Raw genomic sequence first — 19,047 nt, forward strand, 5'->3', positions numbered from 1 at the left:
TGACACATTGGTTGAGGAGGTCTCTGAAGATCTCATTGATGAATGACTGGAACACAGCTGGTGCGTTGGCCAGGCCAGAAGGCATCACCTGGTATGGCAGGCACAATGGTCATAACAAGTAGGCAATAAACAGGCAATGAGAATAATGCTTGGTAAGGCAGTGAAACTGGCAATACTTCACAAATGAACAATGGAAAAGCATGGCTATTTATATGATGCAAACAGGAAGTCACCATAGAAGAAATGGTACAGTGTCAGTATTCAGGAGAGGGCTCCCTCTGGTGGTCAGCTGAAGGGATACCAGCCTCATTCGTTAACAGGGGTGTCAAACTCAGTTCCTGGAGGGCCACAGCCCTGCAGAGTTTAGTTCCAGCCCTGCTCTAAAATGCCTCCGTAATCTTCAAGCACTCCCGAAGACCTTGATTAGCTGCTTCAGGTGTGTTTAATTAAGGTTGGAGCTAAACTTTGCTGGACTGTGTCCCTCCAGGAACCGAGTTTGACACCCCTGCATTACAATGTGAAAATGCACCCCATTATTTCACACTTACATTCGGTATGGACAAAGGTTTTCCATCTGTTCAATTTTGATACTTACCTAAATGTTTCCTAAAGCATATGGCTGAACCCCAAATTATGTTTTAACAAGTCTCCCTTTTGCTGGAAAGAATGGATGGAGAGGGATGGCTACACTTGGTGACCTTTATGAAAATGGAGCTTTGAAATCATTTGAAAATATAACACTCTCTGTATGGTGCTCACAGCCTTTGGAAAGGGGCATGAAGCGTCAGTGTATTATTCCTTGTTGATTCAGAGTCTTGGTGACGGAGCCTTAACAGCTCTTATGAGGTTATGGGAACGAGATTTGAACTTGGTATTGGAGGATGGGGAGTGGGAAAGAGTTTTAAAAAATGTAAAAAACTATGTCTAGGGATGCAAGAGTATGCCTTATTCAGTTTAAGATTTTGCATAGTTTCTATTGGACTCCCTCTAAATTGTTTAGGCTTGGTTTAAAAAGCACACCTACCAGCTGGCGATGTCAGTTGGAGGATGGAGACATAGCCCATGCTCTGTGGTTCTGCTCTAAGATTCAAGAATTCTGGGCAAGAGTCCAGAATTTTATCAATAAGGTTTTAGATACTCAAATTTCATTTTGCCCCAGACCATGTGTATTGGGTGATGGGGAAGTTACTAAAGTAAACTAGTGTAATGATTGGCAGACAATTGGCGCTCCCTCATTTCAAGAATGGTTCATTGAATTGGGCAGGGGGGCGGTTTTTGAAAAGATGTCATATAAGCAGCTTGGCAGATTGGACGTGTATGGTAAGAAATGGGACAAATACATGACCTATCTGGAAGGCTCTCATTGAGGACCACGTGGAGAGAGACAAAATTGTAGTAGTAATTGTGGAATTCTTTCTTTTCTCTTTGTTTGTTGTTTTTTATATTTTTTTTTCTCAAAAAAATAATATATATATTATTGTTTGTTTGTTTATATGTGTGCATTGTGTAATTTAGGCTTTTACCACAGGGATGTTTGTTGAGGGACAGAATGGGGTTGGGGAGGGGAAAATAATGGGGGTTATAATGGGGACAAAGAGAGGGAAAGGTTGAAAATGTCCGTAAAAACACCAGCCAGCTGGTTCGCGCACACTCTGATGACGCGTCCCGGAATGCCGCCTGGGCCTGCGGCTTTGCGGATATTCACCCGTCGGAAGGATCAGGTTACAGCCACTACAGAGACGGAGAGTGAACTAACCTCTGTAGCTTCAGCCGCGAGAGCTCTCTCCGCGAGGGCGGTGTTATTTCCCTCAAAACGAGCATAAAAAGTATTTAGCTCATCCGGGAGAGAGGTAGCGGTGTTCATGGCGGAGTTTTTATTCTCTTTAAAGTCCGTGATGATGTTAATTCCCTGCCACATGCTTCTAGAGTTGGTGGTGTTAAACTGTCCTTCAATCTTGTTCCTGTACTGGCTTGTTTATGCTCCTCCGCGTTCCCGGAATTAAAAGCAGAGGTCCGCACATTAAGTGCCGCGTGAACATCGTTATTTATCCATGGTTTATGATTCGGATAGAACCACGTCCTCCACGCACTTTTTGATGAAACACATTACGCTATCAGCGTAAAGCTCGATGTCATCATCAGAGGCAGACCGGAACATCTCCCAGTCCGTGTGATTAAAACAGTCTTGTAACGTAGAATCCGATTGGTCCGACCAGCACTGGATTGTTCTGAGGGTGGGTGCTTCCTGTTTCAGTTTCTGCCTGTAAGCAGGCAGAAGCAGAATGGAAGAGTGGTCCGATTTGCCAAATGGTGGGCGGGGGAGGGATTTGTAGCCATCCCGGAAGGGAGAGTAGCAATGGTCCAAAACCCGGTCCCCTCGTGTGTTGAAACTAATGTGCTGGTGGTATTTTGGTGCGACTGATTTTAAACTGGCTTTATTAAAGTCCCCGGTCACAATGAACGTGGCCACAGGGTGCGCGGTTTCCTGCTCACTTATACTCCCATACAGATCCTTGATTGCCCGGTCTGTGTCGGCTTGTGGCGGGATGTACACAGCAGTGATAATGACCGCTGTGAATTCCCTCGGTAGCCAGAATGGTCGACACAGAAGCATGAGAAATTCCAGATCAGGAGAGCAGAAAGACTTGATAGAATGTACGTTCCTCTGATCACACCAGGATTTGTTGATCATAAAACATACTCCACCACCTCTGCTTTTACCTGAGAGGCTCTGTCCACTCGGTACACGAAGAACCCCGCGGTTTCAATGGCTGAGTCTGGAATCTCCGCAGACATCCAAGTTTCCGTAAGGCAGATAATGCAGCAGTCCCTCGTCTCTCGTTGGAAAGAGATCCGCGCTTTCAGCTTGCAGAGCTTGTTATCCAGAGACTGAACATTTGCCAGTAGAATAGTGGGTAGCGGGGGTCAATTTGCGCGGTGTCTTAGTCTGATGAGAACGCCAGCTCTGTTTCCCCTTTTCCTTTTGCGTTTCCGCGGCCGGGCAGCCCAGACAAAAGGCTCCGCTTGCATGTTTGTAAACAGCGGGTCGGCATTGAGGAATTTGAAGTCCGGTTTACGGTGTGAAATTGCTGAACCAATGTCCAAAAGTGTTTGTCTGTCGTAGACAATAAGGCAGACAACATCCAAGACAAAAAACATAAGAATTGTGAACAAAACAAACAAAACACTACTATGTTGTGTTGGAGCTCGCAACGCAGCAGCCATACTCGGCGCCATCTTGAGTCCAGGAATGACTTTAGGTTGTTTGCTCATCTGCAATACATCTATAAGACATTTCCTCCCTGATGACAGTAAGACATTCATCAGATGTCTTTGAGATGTTTCTGATTTAGAGTGTTTGTAAATCTGATCATGTTTAGCATATGTTAATTAGATAGTGATGCTTTCCAGATGAAACACTTTTAAACAGACATCTCAGAGATGTATCTGTGCTGTTTGGGTTGATTGTTGTCATTTTTAAATATTCTATGTTAATAGGAGATTTTCAAAACTGAATCCTAAATGTCTTTAAAAGTATAAAGTGTGTAAAAAACAAATACACAGTAGAACTACGACTGTGAGATTACTGTAATAAAATTACAGCTGCACGCCGCTGTTTAAATCATAACCATCCCAGATTAACAATTACAGACACTCACTGTGATATTATATCACGATACTTATTTTCTTCAGTAAAAATTAGTTTGTGGTATGACCACACTCAAAAGTGTTTTGTTTTATTTACCGTCCAGATAGCAGTATAAATAATAACAGCGCATGCGTGAAGCGGTCTGAGCCTCCACCTAATCCGGCAGGACACAGTACGAGAAATTAACAATCCTACTATAGTGAAGGCAAGATTTATGAAAACGAATTACGTAACGTTACGTTTACGCGGCAGGCTAATTTGATTGGCTGCAAAACAGACATGGGAGGAGAGTGCTTAGACAGCTAGCGACTCCTACAACAGTGAAGGCTTGACTTATAAATATTAATCATGGTACGTGACGATCATGGAGTGTTACGTAGCAACTTCAACACAACCTAATTATTATTTATAAGCATAACCTTCGCAATAGTATGAGTGTGATTTTCAGCAGGACAATCATGAAACAGGATGATGGCAACCGGCGGCGGTGTTGTCTCATGCAGTATGAGAGGAAAAGCGCGAGCTGTGTGGTCGTGCACGCGTTGAAGCATTAATACCGATTATATTTGTGTATTTCTGTCTTGGATTAGCGGAATATATGACAGACACACAATCCCTTCAGGACATGTGAGTACGCTTTACATTAAGACAGCCATCTTGCGCTTTTATCTACTATTGTTGCTTTTATTTATCGCATTAACATGAACTCCGATGTATTATGACATTATTAATGAGGCTTTGATGCATTTTTCATGGGGTGTTTTTATCTACAGCATAGCGTTGTATATCAAACCAGCAGTGCTCTAATTGTGATGTGATTATAATAACATGACATGCATGCACCGCTACATCCATACACACTGTATGTGTTTATATATAAATATAGCATGCATATAAATATTCAAGTTCATGGCAGTATTCATTGAAATGTTCAGGCTGATTTGTAATAACATCTTGAGCATTAGACTTAAAACACTTTATGTATTCTGATCTAGCCACTGTGTTCATCTTTAGTGTCTTTTATGGAAGTTGAGGCACAATTTGATCACACTCGAACAAGCTTGATTACATAATGCAAATGTTAAAATGAGTCATGCCTTATAGTAATAGTGTTTAGATGCCATAAGATAGCATTGTGTGAGGAACAGAGTGAAAGGTAAGTGTTTATGAACTGATAATCTGCCATTTTACTGGTGATTTGTGTGAAAGTGAATTAAAGTCATTGTTGCTGTAGCATCTCTGGTGTTTATTTCACCTGAAAACTGATGCGATACGTACAACGAGACACGTAAAAATCATGTAGGAATAGCAACGTGATTCTATGAGACCAGGCTGCATTATTTATAGCAGAGTGTCCAAGCTGCACTTACATTGAAAGTGAATGGTGACCACAGCTGTCAAGCAACATTTTTAAGGCAAGAGTTTTGGTGAGTAATAGATGGAAAAAGTGTATTAGGAAAAAGTGTATTAGTTGTATGGACTACCTATATGATACTTTAATGGTGCTTTTTTGTACTTTTAGAGCTTGACAGCCCCAGTCCTCATTCACTTGCATTGTATGGAAGAGAGCAGCATAAACATTCTCCTGAACTTCTCCTTTTGTGTTCCACGGAGGAAAGAAAGTCGTACGGGTTTAAAAGTCAACCTAAAAATGCAGTTCACAACTAATTTTACTTCCATGATGTGACGTATTTTGGAGTGAAACAAGATATTCAATGAGAAAAACGCAGGACAGGACTTGATTGACAGGTGGTTGAAAAATAAGAGGCCTTGATGATGTCAGCTGGAAAAGAAAGCTGTTTCGGAGGCGGAGCAAGTTATTACATTTTAATGAAAGATGATAAAGACAAAATTGTTTCTTCAGGAACATGTATTAAGTAAATAAGAGTTCATTTTGATTTCATGTTGACTAAGGATGTGTTGCTAATAAAATGGTGAAATGCAGTCAATCCAGTTATGTTTAGTGATAATGGAGATAATAGAGGTGTTAAGTTATGTGAGCAGGAGTGGCACTGATAAGACTGAAGAAGGTGAATGTAGAAGTGTTGTGTCTTTAGTTCAGTCAGAATAACCCACTGATTCTGCTGTTGTGATATTGAATGAGTGTGTACTGTTGTCAACAGGTGAAGGTTGTGAAATGACATGCAGACCTGGACAGACAGACTCACATGGAGTACAGCTTGACAACTAGATGTTGCCTAAAATGTGGTTAAAGATACAGTACAGTGGCACCAGAAAGTATTTTTCAACACATTAAAGGCCCCTGCACACTCACTCGTTCTTCGCTCAGAGCCAAAAAGAAGTTAGAAACAGCTGAGTAACTGTATACTGTTAGTGAACATTCAGACAGCATCCATACCACTGTGGGAGGCGTTTAGAGGAGTATTTAAATATGAGGACGCACAAGACTACATGTAAAACATCAACTAATGTGACATTAAAATGTGTTAGACTTCATGCCTCATTCTATGAGCAGAATTCACGTAAGATCAGTAAAAGAAGCTGTTTTAACTACTCGGTGATGATTTAAAGTAATATATACACTGGCGACCAAATTTTTTGAATAATGTTCAGATTTTGCTGTTTCGGAAGGAAATTGGTTCTTTAATTCAACAAAGTGGCATTCAACTGATGAACTGTATAGTCAGGACATTACTGATGTAAAAAACAGCACCATCACTTTTTGAAAAGTCATTTTTTATCAAATCTAGACAGGCCTCATTTCCAGCAGCCATCACTCCAACACCTTATCCTTGAGTAATCATGCTAAATTGCTAATTTGGTACTAGAAAATCACTTGCCATTATATCAAACACAGTTGAAAGCTATTTGGTTTGTTAAATGAAGCTTAACATTGTCTTTGTGTTTGTTTTTATTTGGCACAGTATGCAATAGACTGGCATGTATTAAGGTCAATATTAGGTCAAAAATGGCAAAAAAAAGAAACAGCTTTCTCTAGAAACTCATCAGTCAATCATTGTTTTGAGGAATGAAGGAAGGAATTTCAATGCTTGAAATTGTCAAAAAACTGAAGATTTCATACAAAGGTGTACACTACAGTCTTCAAAGACAAAGGACAGCTGGCTCTAACAAGGACAGAAAGAGATGTGGAAGGCCAGATGTACAACTGAACAAGAGGATAAGTACATCAGAGTCTCTAGTTTGAGAAATAGACGCCTCACATGTCCTTCGCTGACAGCTTCATTGAATTCTACCCGCTCAACACCAGTTTCATGTACAACAGCAAAGAGAAGACTCAGGGGTGCAGGCCTTATGGGAAGAATTGCAAAGAAAAAGCCACTTTTGAAACAGAAAAACAAAAAGAAAAGGTTAGAGTGGGCAAAGAAACACAGACATTGGACAACAGATAATTGGAAAAGAGTGTTATGGATCTTAATCCCATTGAGCTTTTGTGGGATCAGCTAGACTGTAAGGTGCGTGAGAAGTGCCCGACACTGCTACAGGAAGTGTGGGGTCACCTGAGTATCTGGACAAACTGACAGCTAGAATGCCAAGGATCTGCAAAGCTGTTATTGCTGCATGTGAAGGATTTTTTTATGAGAACTCTTTGAAGTAGTTTAAGTTTTTTTCAAATTGTAATAGTAATTGCTGACGTTATTAATGTCCTGACTATAAATTGTGATCAGTTGAATGCCACTTTGCTGAATAAAAGTACCAATTTCATTCCATAAAATCTGTACATTATTCCAAACTTTTGGCCACCAGTGAATGCAGTAGATAATGTGTAATTTGTCGTCTTTGCATTCTGAAATCATGGAGCTAATGCACTATACATGCCATAATGTGTGCCGATTACACTCTGTTATTGTAATTTATGATGATTTTGATACTACTGCAAAGATGAATGTATAAAAGAGTGTTAATGGGTAGAATACAGACAGAAGAATGATGATTATAGCAGATCTTTGGACAGATGTGTGAATGGCTATCACTTCAGACGGTACATGTGTGAAGCAACGTATTAAACAACAGCGACAATGGGCACTTAAGAGTATTTCCTTTCGTAGACTAATTAAACAAAAAAGTCGCATGACATGTTCTTGGAAAATGTCTCTACGTTAACGATCACACAGATGTAGGTATGTTTGCACCAGTTCGCTATTAACTCCGCCGATGTGTTCATGTTGACTGGTCTTAACTGACTGAAGGGGAAGTAGGTGGAGCTCCAGGTCACACCCACTGATGATATGGAGCAGTGGCAGTAAGAAGTTTTCCTGAAAGTTCACACTGGCAAGCTGTTATGAACCACCGAAACAAATGCAAAAACACCTTCGTTTTGGTCAGATTTGGTTTTAAATGACATCACGCCCATTTGTTGTTTGATTTTATATTAAGTGTGCCTTTAAGTCACTCTCTGTTAGGACAACTGTGTAAATTAAAATATGAGCACAGCTGGTATGAGGCCCAATTCAGAACACCAACATTTACCTGTATGTGAGTTTGATATTGCAAAGGTAGACATGCAAATGCTGTAAAACTGATGTAATTTGCTGGAGGTTACCTTTTATATAGCTGACCTGAAGGAGGCTAGTTATTTTATCACAAGAGCATCTCCAAAAGAAGTCTGTGGTGCCGAATTCATGAACTCTATGAAGTGAAGCATCTGCTTCAGCGTTGCCCCTGGCACCCAAAGCAGAGCCGGTACCAGGATGTGATGTTTAGGATCGGTAACCGTTTATCTTTTTTTGGACTGGGGGGTGCTCCTCCTTGATAATTCTGCTTGGGTTGGTCCCCCTTGATCGTGTTTCGGGGTTGGTCCGGGAGGTGTTCAGAAGTTTTTTTTTTAGGTGAGGGGGAAATCCCAAAGTAAAAAAATATTTCAACCCTCTGCAGCTGAACTTTCGAAGCAACAGCAATGATAACCTGACAATTCTGATAATGCATAATTTCGTGGGTGCTGCCAGCGCTTCAATCAAAACAAGATGTTCTCTGCAGCGCTTTTCATGTTGAGCGGTGCGGTGATGCCCTGACGGGAATTGTGTGGAAACCATTCCAGTAATCTGTCGACCAGTTTCTTCATATGGAGAGAAGCTCTTTCAGTTCAGCAGTTGTCCAATTTTACGATATTTATTTTTTACAACAAAGATAATCCCGATTTTTGTCTCCATGTTACAGGCTATACAGTTTGGAATAAATACGTCAGAGCGTAATAATAACCTCGTACACACTCAAACTGTTAATCTTACAGCTTTGTTCATAGCATCAATTCCATATTAAGTTTTATGGCAGTGTTTGTGATGAAAATTGCCTGAGCTGATATCGTCATTTCAACAACGGGTCCAGTTCACAAATTACCTATAAAAAGAAAAATGCCTATTATTAAATTATCAAAAATCACTGTATGTGTGCAAGCATCTAGTGACAGAATATTGGACATATTGTCTGTCTGTGTCTCAAGTTAAATGATAAACTCCTGTATTGTGTAGTTCAACACATGATGTGATGTTGAATATGATTGTGTTCATATGACTCCAGTTAATCTAGATAAGGGAGGGGAACGTCAAGCCTCGGGGCCATATAAGGCCTGTGAGACCATTTTACTCGGCCCGAAAGGCCAACTGAGAAATAATTTGAAAAGCAAAAAAATGGCCTTGATTCAATAAACTGTAAAAAATAAAATCAATTAAAATGATGTTTAAAAATAATTTTAAATGATAACAACACAAAATATTGTATAATAGCCAGACCTTTTAGGCCACGTACACACTACAAAGTTTCGGGAGTAACAACCACATTTAAATGCGGGAATTAATCCCCAAAATTATCTTTCTGTGTTTACGGAATTAGGGATGTGCTGAACGACTAATTGCACTGACGTTTAAATGGAAGTTTTGAAGTCGACTAGTCTAAAAAGTAACCAACCTTCAGAAAACAGTAAAAAAAAAAAAAAAAAACAATGTTTATGTGACCAATTTAAAGTACTTAATCTATTCCAAATCCGAAGCTAAATTCCACTGAAAAGGGGATTTATCTGTGACATGCTGGCCTTGAAATATGATCATTGTACATTAAATATAGAACATGACACGCATTCACTGAATCAATGTTAGCGAATATTTAACAGGCATATTTATTGAAAACAATTGAATGAATAGTGCAGGACCAATAGAGCAACCCGGCCTGTTCTAAATGGAATTCATCACGTAAAAGTTACTTAACATATTAAAACAGTCAGGACATAGTTGAAAATAATTAACAGGTAGACTAAGCCAAATCTACGAGAGAGAAAAAAATGTCCTGAAAAGTTGCGAGTATTCGACATGCCGTCGTGCATTATCCATTGATCTAATACGACAGCTGTTTGGTAAAGAACGTTAACAAATAACAGTTACGTTCTGTGATGTAGCCTACAATAAACCTAATGTATTCTAAACATGATGAGCACACAGAATAAAAGACAGTTTAACCCATTAAGCAGTCGGCACCTCGTTGAAAATAAACAGTAATTTTCAAGGCTACTTACTCAAAAGCATACATTTTTTGATGAGCAAAATTAACACGTCGACATGGTCCGTTGAAAGACGGAACTTGACTCACTTGAGGCGGCTATGCTGCGCTTGAAAAAGCCTGCACAGCAGAAAAATAATGTACAAGCACACACAGATTTAAAGAAGACTCAAATGTGAAAACATCCATAGGGACTTTCAAACGTTTGGTAATCCGATTCCCGCACCACCACCGAAGTGATTTCATAGCTACTTTGCAGAGTTTTCTTTTCTAGTGAGAGGACATTTTCCAGCGCACACCACGAGTGAGACAGGGAAGAAGCACGCGCAGCCTGAGGTGAAATAAACTTTGTATCTGCTCCAGATATACTCTTTATTATTTAAAATTTTTTTTTTTATAATATTTTTATTATTAATTCTATTTAAAATATGTAACATTAATATGATAAAATAAAGTAAAAATATAAAGCCAAACATAAATGTGTAAAAATATTGAACAGTTTTAATGGGGAAAATAATAACTGACTAGTAATTCCAGTGTCGACTAGCAGCATCAGAACCGTTTAGTCGACTAGTCTCGCACATACCTATACGGAATGCAGGACTGACTCCGCAATTGCGATGATTGACAAGTGTACCCATAGCAATGCTGCAGCGTCTTGCTACTGTGAAACATGAATGCCACCAGTTTAACTTGTTTTCTTGTTCGCTGTTTTTGAGCCAAGAGATTATCCATTGTCAGATGTATTGTCATCTGCTCACGGAATGCGTATGTTAATTTCAACCCACAATCAGAAATTGTAAGCAATTGTATGGCCGGCGAATCATTTCGTAAATGCTCGAATGGCCCTTAATGAAAAAAAGGTTCCCCACCCTTGCTCTAGATGATCTAGTGAGTTTCAGGTCAATCCTCATGACTGAGTGTTAATGTTCACAAGATGATGGAGGTTAATCATTTCATAATGATGCTGAACTGCATACATTTCACTCTCTGGAGGAATTATTCTTTTTTTCAGGCTTTCAACACAATGAGAACAATTTTTACTATGGTGCATTTTAGTCATTTTTGGACCTCATTAATTCCCATTAAGTTCCTTAAAAATAACACTATTGGAAATGAACTGGAAAATTTATTTATAATAAAGACCATGACAATTTATTTTAATGTTTGTAAATGTCCACAAATGTGTTATCTAATATCACCTAGAATCCCTTTGTTTGGTCATGTGCAGATATAAATGAACGTTATTATGAATAAGGTGTTTTACATGATTTAGAATTCAGATTAATACGTTGTAAAACAGCTATCTTATTCAGATGTGTAGAAACAGATTATGACTATATTCTGATTAATATTCAGGAATATTCTTGAGTATTCTCTGTAAACACAGTCGATGTCTTCGTTTGTTGTTTGGATCTTTTTTATTTAAATGCATTATGGTGTTTATAGTGTTGGACTGTTGGAAGAGGCTAATGTTCATTTAATAGAGAGACATTTTGTTCTTATTAGGGTGCGTATTGTTAAGGTGGCACTGATTAAAGCTGAGTGAATGTGATCATTTGGTATATAATAATAATAATTCTAGAGCAAATAGTTTTCATAAAAAGTGATGTCCACATATGTGGACAGCGGGACTAAGTTTTGAAATTTTAAGTAATACCAAGCTATAGAAAACCAGTCCGATATTAATTTTTTTATTTTTTCATCAAATAGTTTATTATGTGTCCAGGAGTGTTGGTTATTCATGTTTTTGAGACGTTATAGACATTACAGCTGATTTTCTATAAAGCGGAATTATTAATACTGATTAAAAGTAATGACCAGCATCATCAAATCACTGTCAGCCATGTTAAAATAAAAATTTGCATTATAAAATTCTGAATCTATATACTGATTATCATTGTCCCATGTCTGCCAAACATGTTGAGCGGTCCAAACATCATCTGCATCCTGAAACTGAACTTTTGGTCAGATTTTAGGAGTGAATGCACTTAGCTGCATAGAGAGCTATAGGATGCACCCTTGTTCTCTTGGTCCCTGTTTAATAAATGACTTCACCTCCAGTGTGCTGTCTGTCTGCACTGGTCTTAGAACAGTTTGAAATGCACCTTATTTTCGTCCTAACTCCATATAAAGCCTCTGAAAGGAAAATTTTTCAGCTTTTGCATGAATACATTTATTTGCAATGTGAAAATGCACTGTGAATATAGGAATGCATTTACTAATGTTAATGAATAGAACCATATTGTACAGTGATAAAGTAAAATATAACAAAATGTATATTGAAATGAAGCGAATTGACCCACAGATGTGTTAATGTTGAAAAATATAAAAAATAACAAACTTTTTTTAATGTTTTTTTATTTTGAGGGAATGCGGTCCTAATTTCCACATATGTGGACATCATGTTTATCAGCACGCTGACACATGAAAAATGAACAGATTTTTTAAAGCTACATATCAAACGAACTAGAGATGCTACTCTTACATTCAAACGTGTTTCAATCAAAAAACTTTGAGTTTTTTTTAGCAGAGGCACTTTTGTTGGTGCTGCGCCCGTAGGAGCGCTTCACGGAAATCAATGTCATGCTGTTGTGTCATGTGACGTGGTGCACCAGTAGTTTAACCCTTAAATGACAGTGTAGAGTCTTATGAATATTATTCAGTAGGTTTTAATTCATTTAAATTATGCGTTGCATATAGCAAAGCCAAAATACAATGTCCACACATGTGGACGCGTGGTCGCACAAGGTTAAAGTGAAACCAGAGCGCTTTGTGTTCACTATCAAACTATATATACTGTATATTCCCACTGCTTATTAGGTCCTCATGGTGGCACGGTTACTCACCTTAATCCGGGTGGTGGAGGACAAGGCTCAGTTGCCTCTGCTTCTGAGACAGTCAGCCCATGCATCTTGTCACGTGGCTCGCTGTGCATGACACCGTGGAGACTCATAGCATGTGGAGGCTCATGCTATTCTCCGCGATCCATGCACAACTTACCACGCGCCCCATTGAGAGCGGGAACCACTAATCGTGACCACGAGGAGGTTACCCTGTGTCACTCTACCCTCCCTAGCAACCGGGCCAATTTGTTTGCTTAGGAGACCTGGCTTGGAGTCACTCAGCACACCTTGGTTTCGAATTTGCGAATGGTAGTCAGTGTCAATACTCGCTGAGATACCCATGCCCCACTATCAAACTATATTTGTTAGTATATATTTTCGCTGCTCTGGTTGAGTTCAACTGAATGACACAAACATTTATATATTTGTATGTAAATTTATATTATATATATTTATATATAATGACAGAAACATTTGAAGGCATTTATATATTAGCTTAAAATTCCTTTATTTGGGCATTCAAATGTGATTGAAATTTGAAGTGCACAATAAACTATTATTTTATAATCGCGACAGGCCTAAAGTTGCCTTTTTTAAATTATTATTTGTTTTTATAAGTTTATAAAATGAGTGCTCCAAAGAGGTTTCGTTATTAAGTAGACATACTGTACATCAATCATTCATTTATTTTAATGTTCATGTAGATTTTGACTGACGGTGTCCCTAGAGAAAAGGGAAAATGTCTGTTTTTATTACTGAATCGCTGATGATCTACTGTTGATTAATTATTCCTCATACAGTATTTATTAGCCTATATGACAATGTTTAATTTATAGTGTTTACATTGTAATACATTATAGATGATTCTAAGAGTGAATGTTTTGCTTCCCTTATGTGTTTGTGTGAGCTGGGAGAACAGACTTTTCAAAATAAGAGTCCCCAGTGTATTTTGGGCTTGTTTAGTAAAAGTCCTGCTTTATGGATCCAATTTGTTTTTATTATTATTATTATTTTTCTTGTGATTATTATTGTGATTTAGTTTACACAATAAACGGTCTCTGGGATTTTATTCATTTTACACTCTTGTTTAGTGTTTGACCGATATATCGCCGAGGCTGATAAATCGACCGATATTCTGACTTATCTTATTCAATATTCTTAATTATCGCATCGGGCGATACATTTTTCCATTTGGTCTTTTTTTTCTTTTTTTCTTGAGGGTGCCGAAAATTGCCTGCTTGCATGTGAAGCATCTGAGACATGTAAACGACCAGTCATGGTTCATTTTGTTGTTACATGCCATCGTGTTACTACAATAATAGACTGTGTGCAACACAGTCTCATTTAAACGGTCCACATATCAGAGCCGCGGCAGATGCGTTTGAGCTCATAATTTTAAAGTGCTCACATGTTACGTTCTCCCTCTCTCTCCTCAAAAGTTCCCTGTAACTTTTAACTGTCTTGTCTAATGATAAAAAGGCAAATATCAATAAAACCAATATCATATACGGTCTGCAAATATGCACATATCTTGTTTAAACAGATGTAATAAACCAACCTCACACAACTTCAGCAGATCCAGCGTCCTATGGAGAGCTCATTTATTTACCTCTAAAGCATGTATTCTAACACTCTCTCCTCAACAGTTCCCTGTAACTTTTCTTATGATAAAAGGTAAATATCAATAAAACTTGTATTATATACAATTTGCAAATATGCAGATATCTCATTTAAACAGATGTCATTCATGAACCTCATGAAAACCCAGCGTTTTCTTCCCATCGAGCGCTCATCTAATATCTTCCTCTGAAGTGCGTATTCTATCAGCCAGAATCAAAACTTCAGGTTCAGGATCCAAAGTTCCTCTCATTCACAAATCATGATGGTCCGTCTGTGACAATCCAAGTAGGCAATCCAGGCTGTTTAAACTGTCAGGAGATTGAGGCTCGCAGCTGGATCTGCATGTGCACGTGAGTGCAACTTCAGGGCTGCGTCCGAAACCAGGAAAATGCTGCCTCTGGAGGCTGTATACGGAGTTACGATGAAAATAAGGTTCTTTTCAAACTGTTCTGAGACCAGTTTCCTTAAGAGTTCCATTAATACAAAACAGATGTCAGTTAAGGCATTAACTGATTAGGCAGCAAGTTAGCAAGTCAGCTGCCTACGTTTTCGGATGCATTCTAAGGTAAAAGTGCTTCACGTGTGCTATAAGTAAATGTCTTATTCACTATGTACTGTATGTACAATTGGTTTGATTCAATATTTTTTGAGTAAATGTGATTGCTAACATGGACATGCCATCCATGGTTGCTGGACTACTGTGTGTACTGTTATTTCCTTCTTCCTAATATTTTAACAATTTCTTAATGTGCAAATAAATTACTAAACTTTGATGACTAAACAGAAATCTGAAGAAACTGCTATCTACCATTTAAAATACAATATTATTTTTTAGTTTTGTGTGAAGTTGAGTAAATATAGTGCTAAATAAGAGTTTAATATTATTATTTTGTAGCAATTTTATGTTTGTTATTTACTATATTAAATTGTGTGATATATCGGCATTGTATCAGCCTATTGGCCACCCTGCTCTCTGGATATCAGCATCGGCTATTAAAAGACCCATACTGGTCGACCACTACTCTTGTTACATTTTTGTGGAAAGACTATCTGCTTTTCCCACCAGCTTAGCAATTTGTATCCACAAAATCCACTATGGGTCGACCTCTAGTGTGCACAATAATAGACAGCCATGATGACAGCAGAATGTGCTGGAGTCTTCTCTTCCCAGTAAGAATATTGTTTATGAATCCAGCTAGCAAAACATTAATCCACTCAAGAGGTTATAATCCACTCTGCTCATTTCTTCATTCCAAGATAACATGTTGCCCAACTGATCTCGAGTTCTGGCACATTTGCCACTCTTTTTCACAAACTCTTCATTGTTGTCACAGGTCTGTCATTGAAGTGTTTGGCAGTAGTGGCACATTGTCCATTGTTGTTTCAGGTTCACCAAATCGCAAAACTCATTTGCATGTGAAAATAATGAATTTTATTCAGGTGATTTTCGGCTGGTGACAGTAAGCGGCTAGGCAGGTTCGAGTTGCATGCTGCATGGACTCAATATTTTATTAGGCTGTGACGAGGAGGAGGGTGTGGCAGGGCCGTGAGGGTGCACGGCCGGCGCTGAGTCTTGTAATCATCGGGAGAGAGAGATAAAGGGGAGTTGGAGATGCCAGTTCGAGAGAGAGAGAGAGAGACACACAGCCACTGTGTGTGTGTGTTTATGTTTCTTTATGTTGTTTTATGTTGTTTTAAGTTCAGCAACATCATTAAAGTTATGTTGACTGTTCTGCCGGTTCCCACCTCCTCCTTGCCCATCCTGAACCTGTTACAGAGGCTCTCTGATATCTGTTGAGTTTATTACTGAGTTCACAAGCACGAGTAGTTTGACCCGAGAGTAGAACACACACCCACAGTGTTAATGTACATGTGTGTTTCTGCACCGATACATTCATGCCATGAATGATTGGGGTGAAAATTATGCAGTGCATTTTATTTGTAAGTTTATCATTGTTGATTTTGATCAACCATATGGGCTGAACAATAATTATCTGATGACCTGGGGTCAGGCTGAGATCACATCTCCTCCAACAGATTCTCTCTGATCTGATCTTCGGTTCTGAGGAACATCTGTTATTATTTGGAAGCAATCCTAAAAGCAGAAGTCTGAACAGAACATATAAACTTACAGCATGCAAGTACATGTGATGTGCAAAGCGTTTAAGACTTGTGTAGTTTTAGTCTCTGTGTTCTGGACAATGTCTCTCACAATCCACTCAACTAATGCTTGTTTGATATCAAAGCTGAGGCTTGTTTTTCATTTATCTGTGACATTTTTCTTGTTTCGTCTGTGTTTAGGTGAATGAAGGAATGAGACGGTGCTTCTGAAGACGCTGGAGTTTCATTCAGTGCTGATTTATGTTCTCGAGCTTTAAACGTCACATCATCAGAATGGTACGATAGTTTGAACATGTTGTGTCTAATGATTGTCAACAAGCATCATATGCCAGTGTCTGTCCAAGTGATGGAGCAGGATGGTCCATTAGTTCTGTAGTTATGTGAGCTAGTGAGTTTATCTAAAAAAAAAAAAATATCATGCAGAACAAAAAATATGTTTTAATGAACATCCTGGTCTGTCTTTTCAATACAATGTCAGATGAAAGCTTAAAAAGGACCCAAAAGGAATATAAAAGTAGTCCATGCATCTTAATCCAAGTCTTCTGAAGCAATTCAATATGTTTTGGTGGGAAACTTTTCACTTTTCAGTGAAGATCGTAATGTACATGTTGCATTCATGAGCGCTATGAGAGAAGCTCATTCACAGCAGCACGCCTGTTCACATGAGAACTTTCCTTGTTTTAACGCTTTTCTCAAGAATGTGTTCTGTGTGAACACCCATTAAGAAAAGCATATGATCGGTGTCTACGAGGCTTCATTAACAACAACTAGTGGACTAATTGTTCAGACACCACCGACTGGAGATGATGATGTTTAATTCTGGTGTAGACGTTAGCCTGTTGTGTTTGTACTTAACGATGTCTTCTGGTCACGTTTGCACAGAGAGATATATGACGCGATTTAGCAGCGATGGCCAGTGAACCCCTGGAAGGTTTTCATGAGGTGAATCTGGCGTCACCCACCACTCCAGATCCTCATGGCAGTTGTGAGCCGACTCCACCGAAGCACAACGCTCCACCCAGTGCCCTGTACCGCACACATTCTCTGACCTCCAATGCTCTGATAGTGGACCAGCTACCCACACAGCCCGTGTACTCCACCCTGCGACACCTGACCTCAGATGACACTCACAACTGCAGGTCCAACACTTCACAACACTTTACAACAAGGTTCTACTGACTCCATGACAAAAATAACCCCCAATAATCCCTCAGTTAAAACATTAAAAACATGTTTTGGTATGAATTTCCAGCAGATAATAGCTTACAGTGAATGTGAAGACTCCTCTTTTAATCAAACTCTTTCTCCAGAACAGCAGTGAAACTTTCACATAGACAATGAAGACCCTGTTTACACCTGCTGTTAACATGCATCTCAAATGTGCCTCCTGTGAGAACTTGAAGTTTAATAGGAAGAGTCTCTGCATCAGTCACTACATCAGTGTGTTACTGCATGATACAAAAAATAAATAAATAAAGCACACTTCCAAATGCATTAATTGAAACCGATGGATTCTCACCACAAACGGGACGTTTTCAGCAGAATGCTCATAGATATATTAGTCGAGCAGCTGAATTAACTGAACTTCACATGATCAGTGTCACTCCGTTTATACGAGACATGCTGAAGAAGTTCTTGAGCAGGAACACTGGCGACCAAAGGTTTGGAATAATGTACCGATTTTGCTCTTATGGAAAGAAATTGGTACTTTTATTCACCAGAGTGGCATTCAACTGATCACAATGTATAGTCAGGACATTAATAACATGAAAAATTACTATTACAATTTGAAAAAAAATTAAACTTAAACTACTTCAAAAAGTTCTCATCAAAAAATCCTCCATGTGCAGCAATAACAGCTTTGCAGATCCTTGGCATTCTAGCTGTCAGTTTGTCCAGATACTCAGGTGACATTTCACCCCACACTTCCTGTAGCAGTGTCAGACACTTCTCACGCACCTTACAGTCTAGCTGATCCCAAAAACGCTCAATGGGGTTAAGATCCATAACACTCTTTTCCAATTATCTGTTGTCCAATGTCTGTGTTTCTTTGCCCACTCTAACCTTTTCTTTTTGTTTTCTGTTTCAAAAGTGGCTTTTTCCACATCTCTTTCTGTCCTTGTTAGAGCCAGTTGTCCTTTGTCTTTGAAGACTGTAGTGTACACCTTTGTATGAAATCTTCATTTTTTTTTTTTTGGCAATTTTAAGCATTGTATAGCCTTCATTCCTCAAAACAATGATTGATTGACGAGTTTCTAGAGAATGCTGTTTCTTTTTTGCCATTTTTGACCTAATATTGACCTTAATACATGCCAGTCTATTGCATACTGTGGCAACTCAAAA

The 19,047-nt window shown here is 38.8% G+C and overlaps 1 protein-coding gene across 8 annotated transcripts in view; it reads left to right on the plus strand.

Moving 5' to 3' along the window:
- Positions 1 to 3,980: 3,980 nt before the first annotated feature.
- Positions 3,981 to 19,047, plus strand: part of LOC127437017 (rab-3A-interacting protein-like) — a 43,141-nt gene continuing 28,074 nt past the window's right edge. For 6 of the 8 annotated variants that reach the window (XR_007896498.1, XR_007896499.1, XM_051691644.1 and 3 more), the window contains exons 1-3: positions 3,981 to 4,276; positions 16,885 to 16,980; positions 17,587 to 17,843. Coding sequence is in view for 6 of the 8 variants with exons in the window: in XM_051691644.1 (XP_051547604.1) it covers positions 17,614 to 17,843 (230 nt within the window). In the remaining 2 variants the exon portion in view is untranslated. The remainder of the gene's footprint in view (positions 4,277 to 16,884; positions 16,981 to 17,586; positions 17,844 to 19,047) is intronic. The other 2 variants (XM_051691642.1, XM_051691643.1) reach the window with 2 other exon arrangements.

The sequence above is a fragment of the Myxocyprinus asiaticus genome, chromosome 47, assembly GCF_019703515.2.
Source record: "Myxocyprinus asiaticus isolate MX2 ecotype Aquarium Trade chromosome 47, UBuf_Myxa_2, whole genome shotgun sequence".
Taxonomy (NCBI): domain Eukaryota; kingdom Metazoa; phylum Chordata; class Actinopteri; order Cypriniformes; family Catostomidae; genus Myxocyprinus; species Myxocyprinus asiaticus.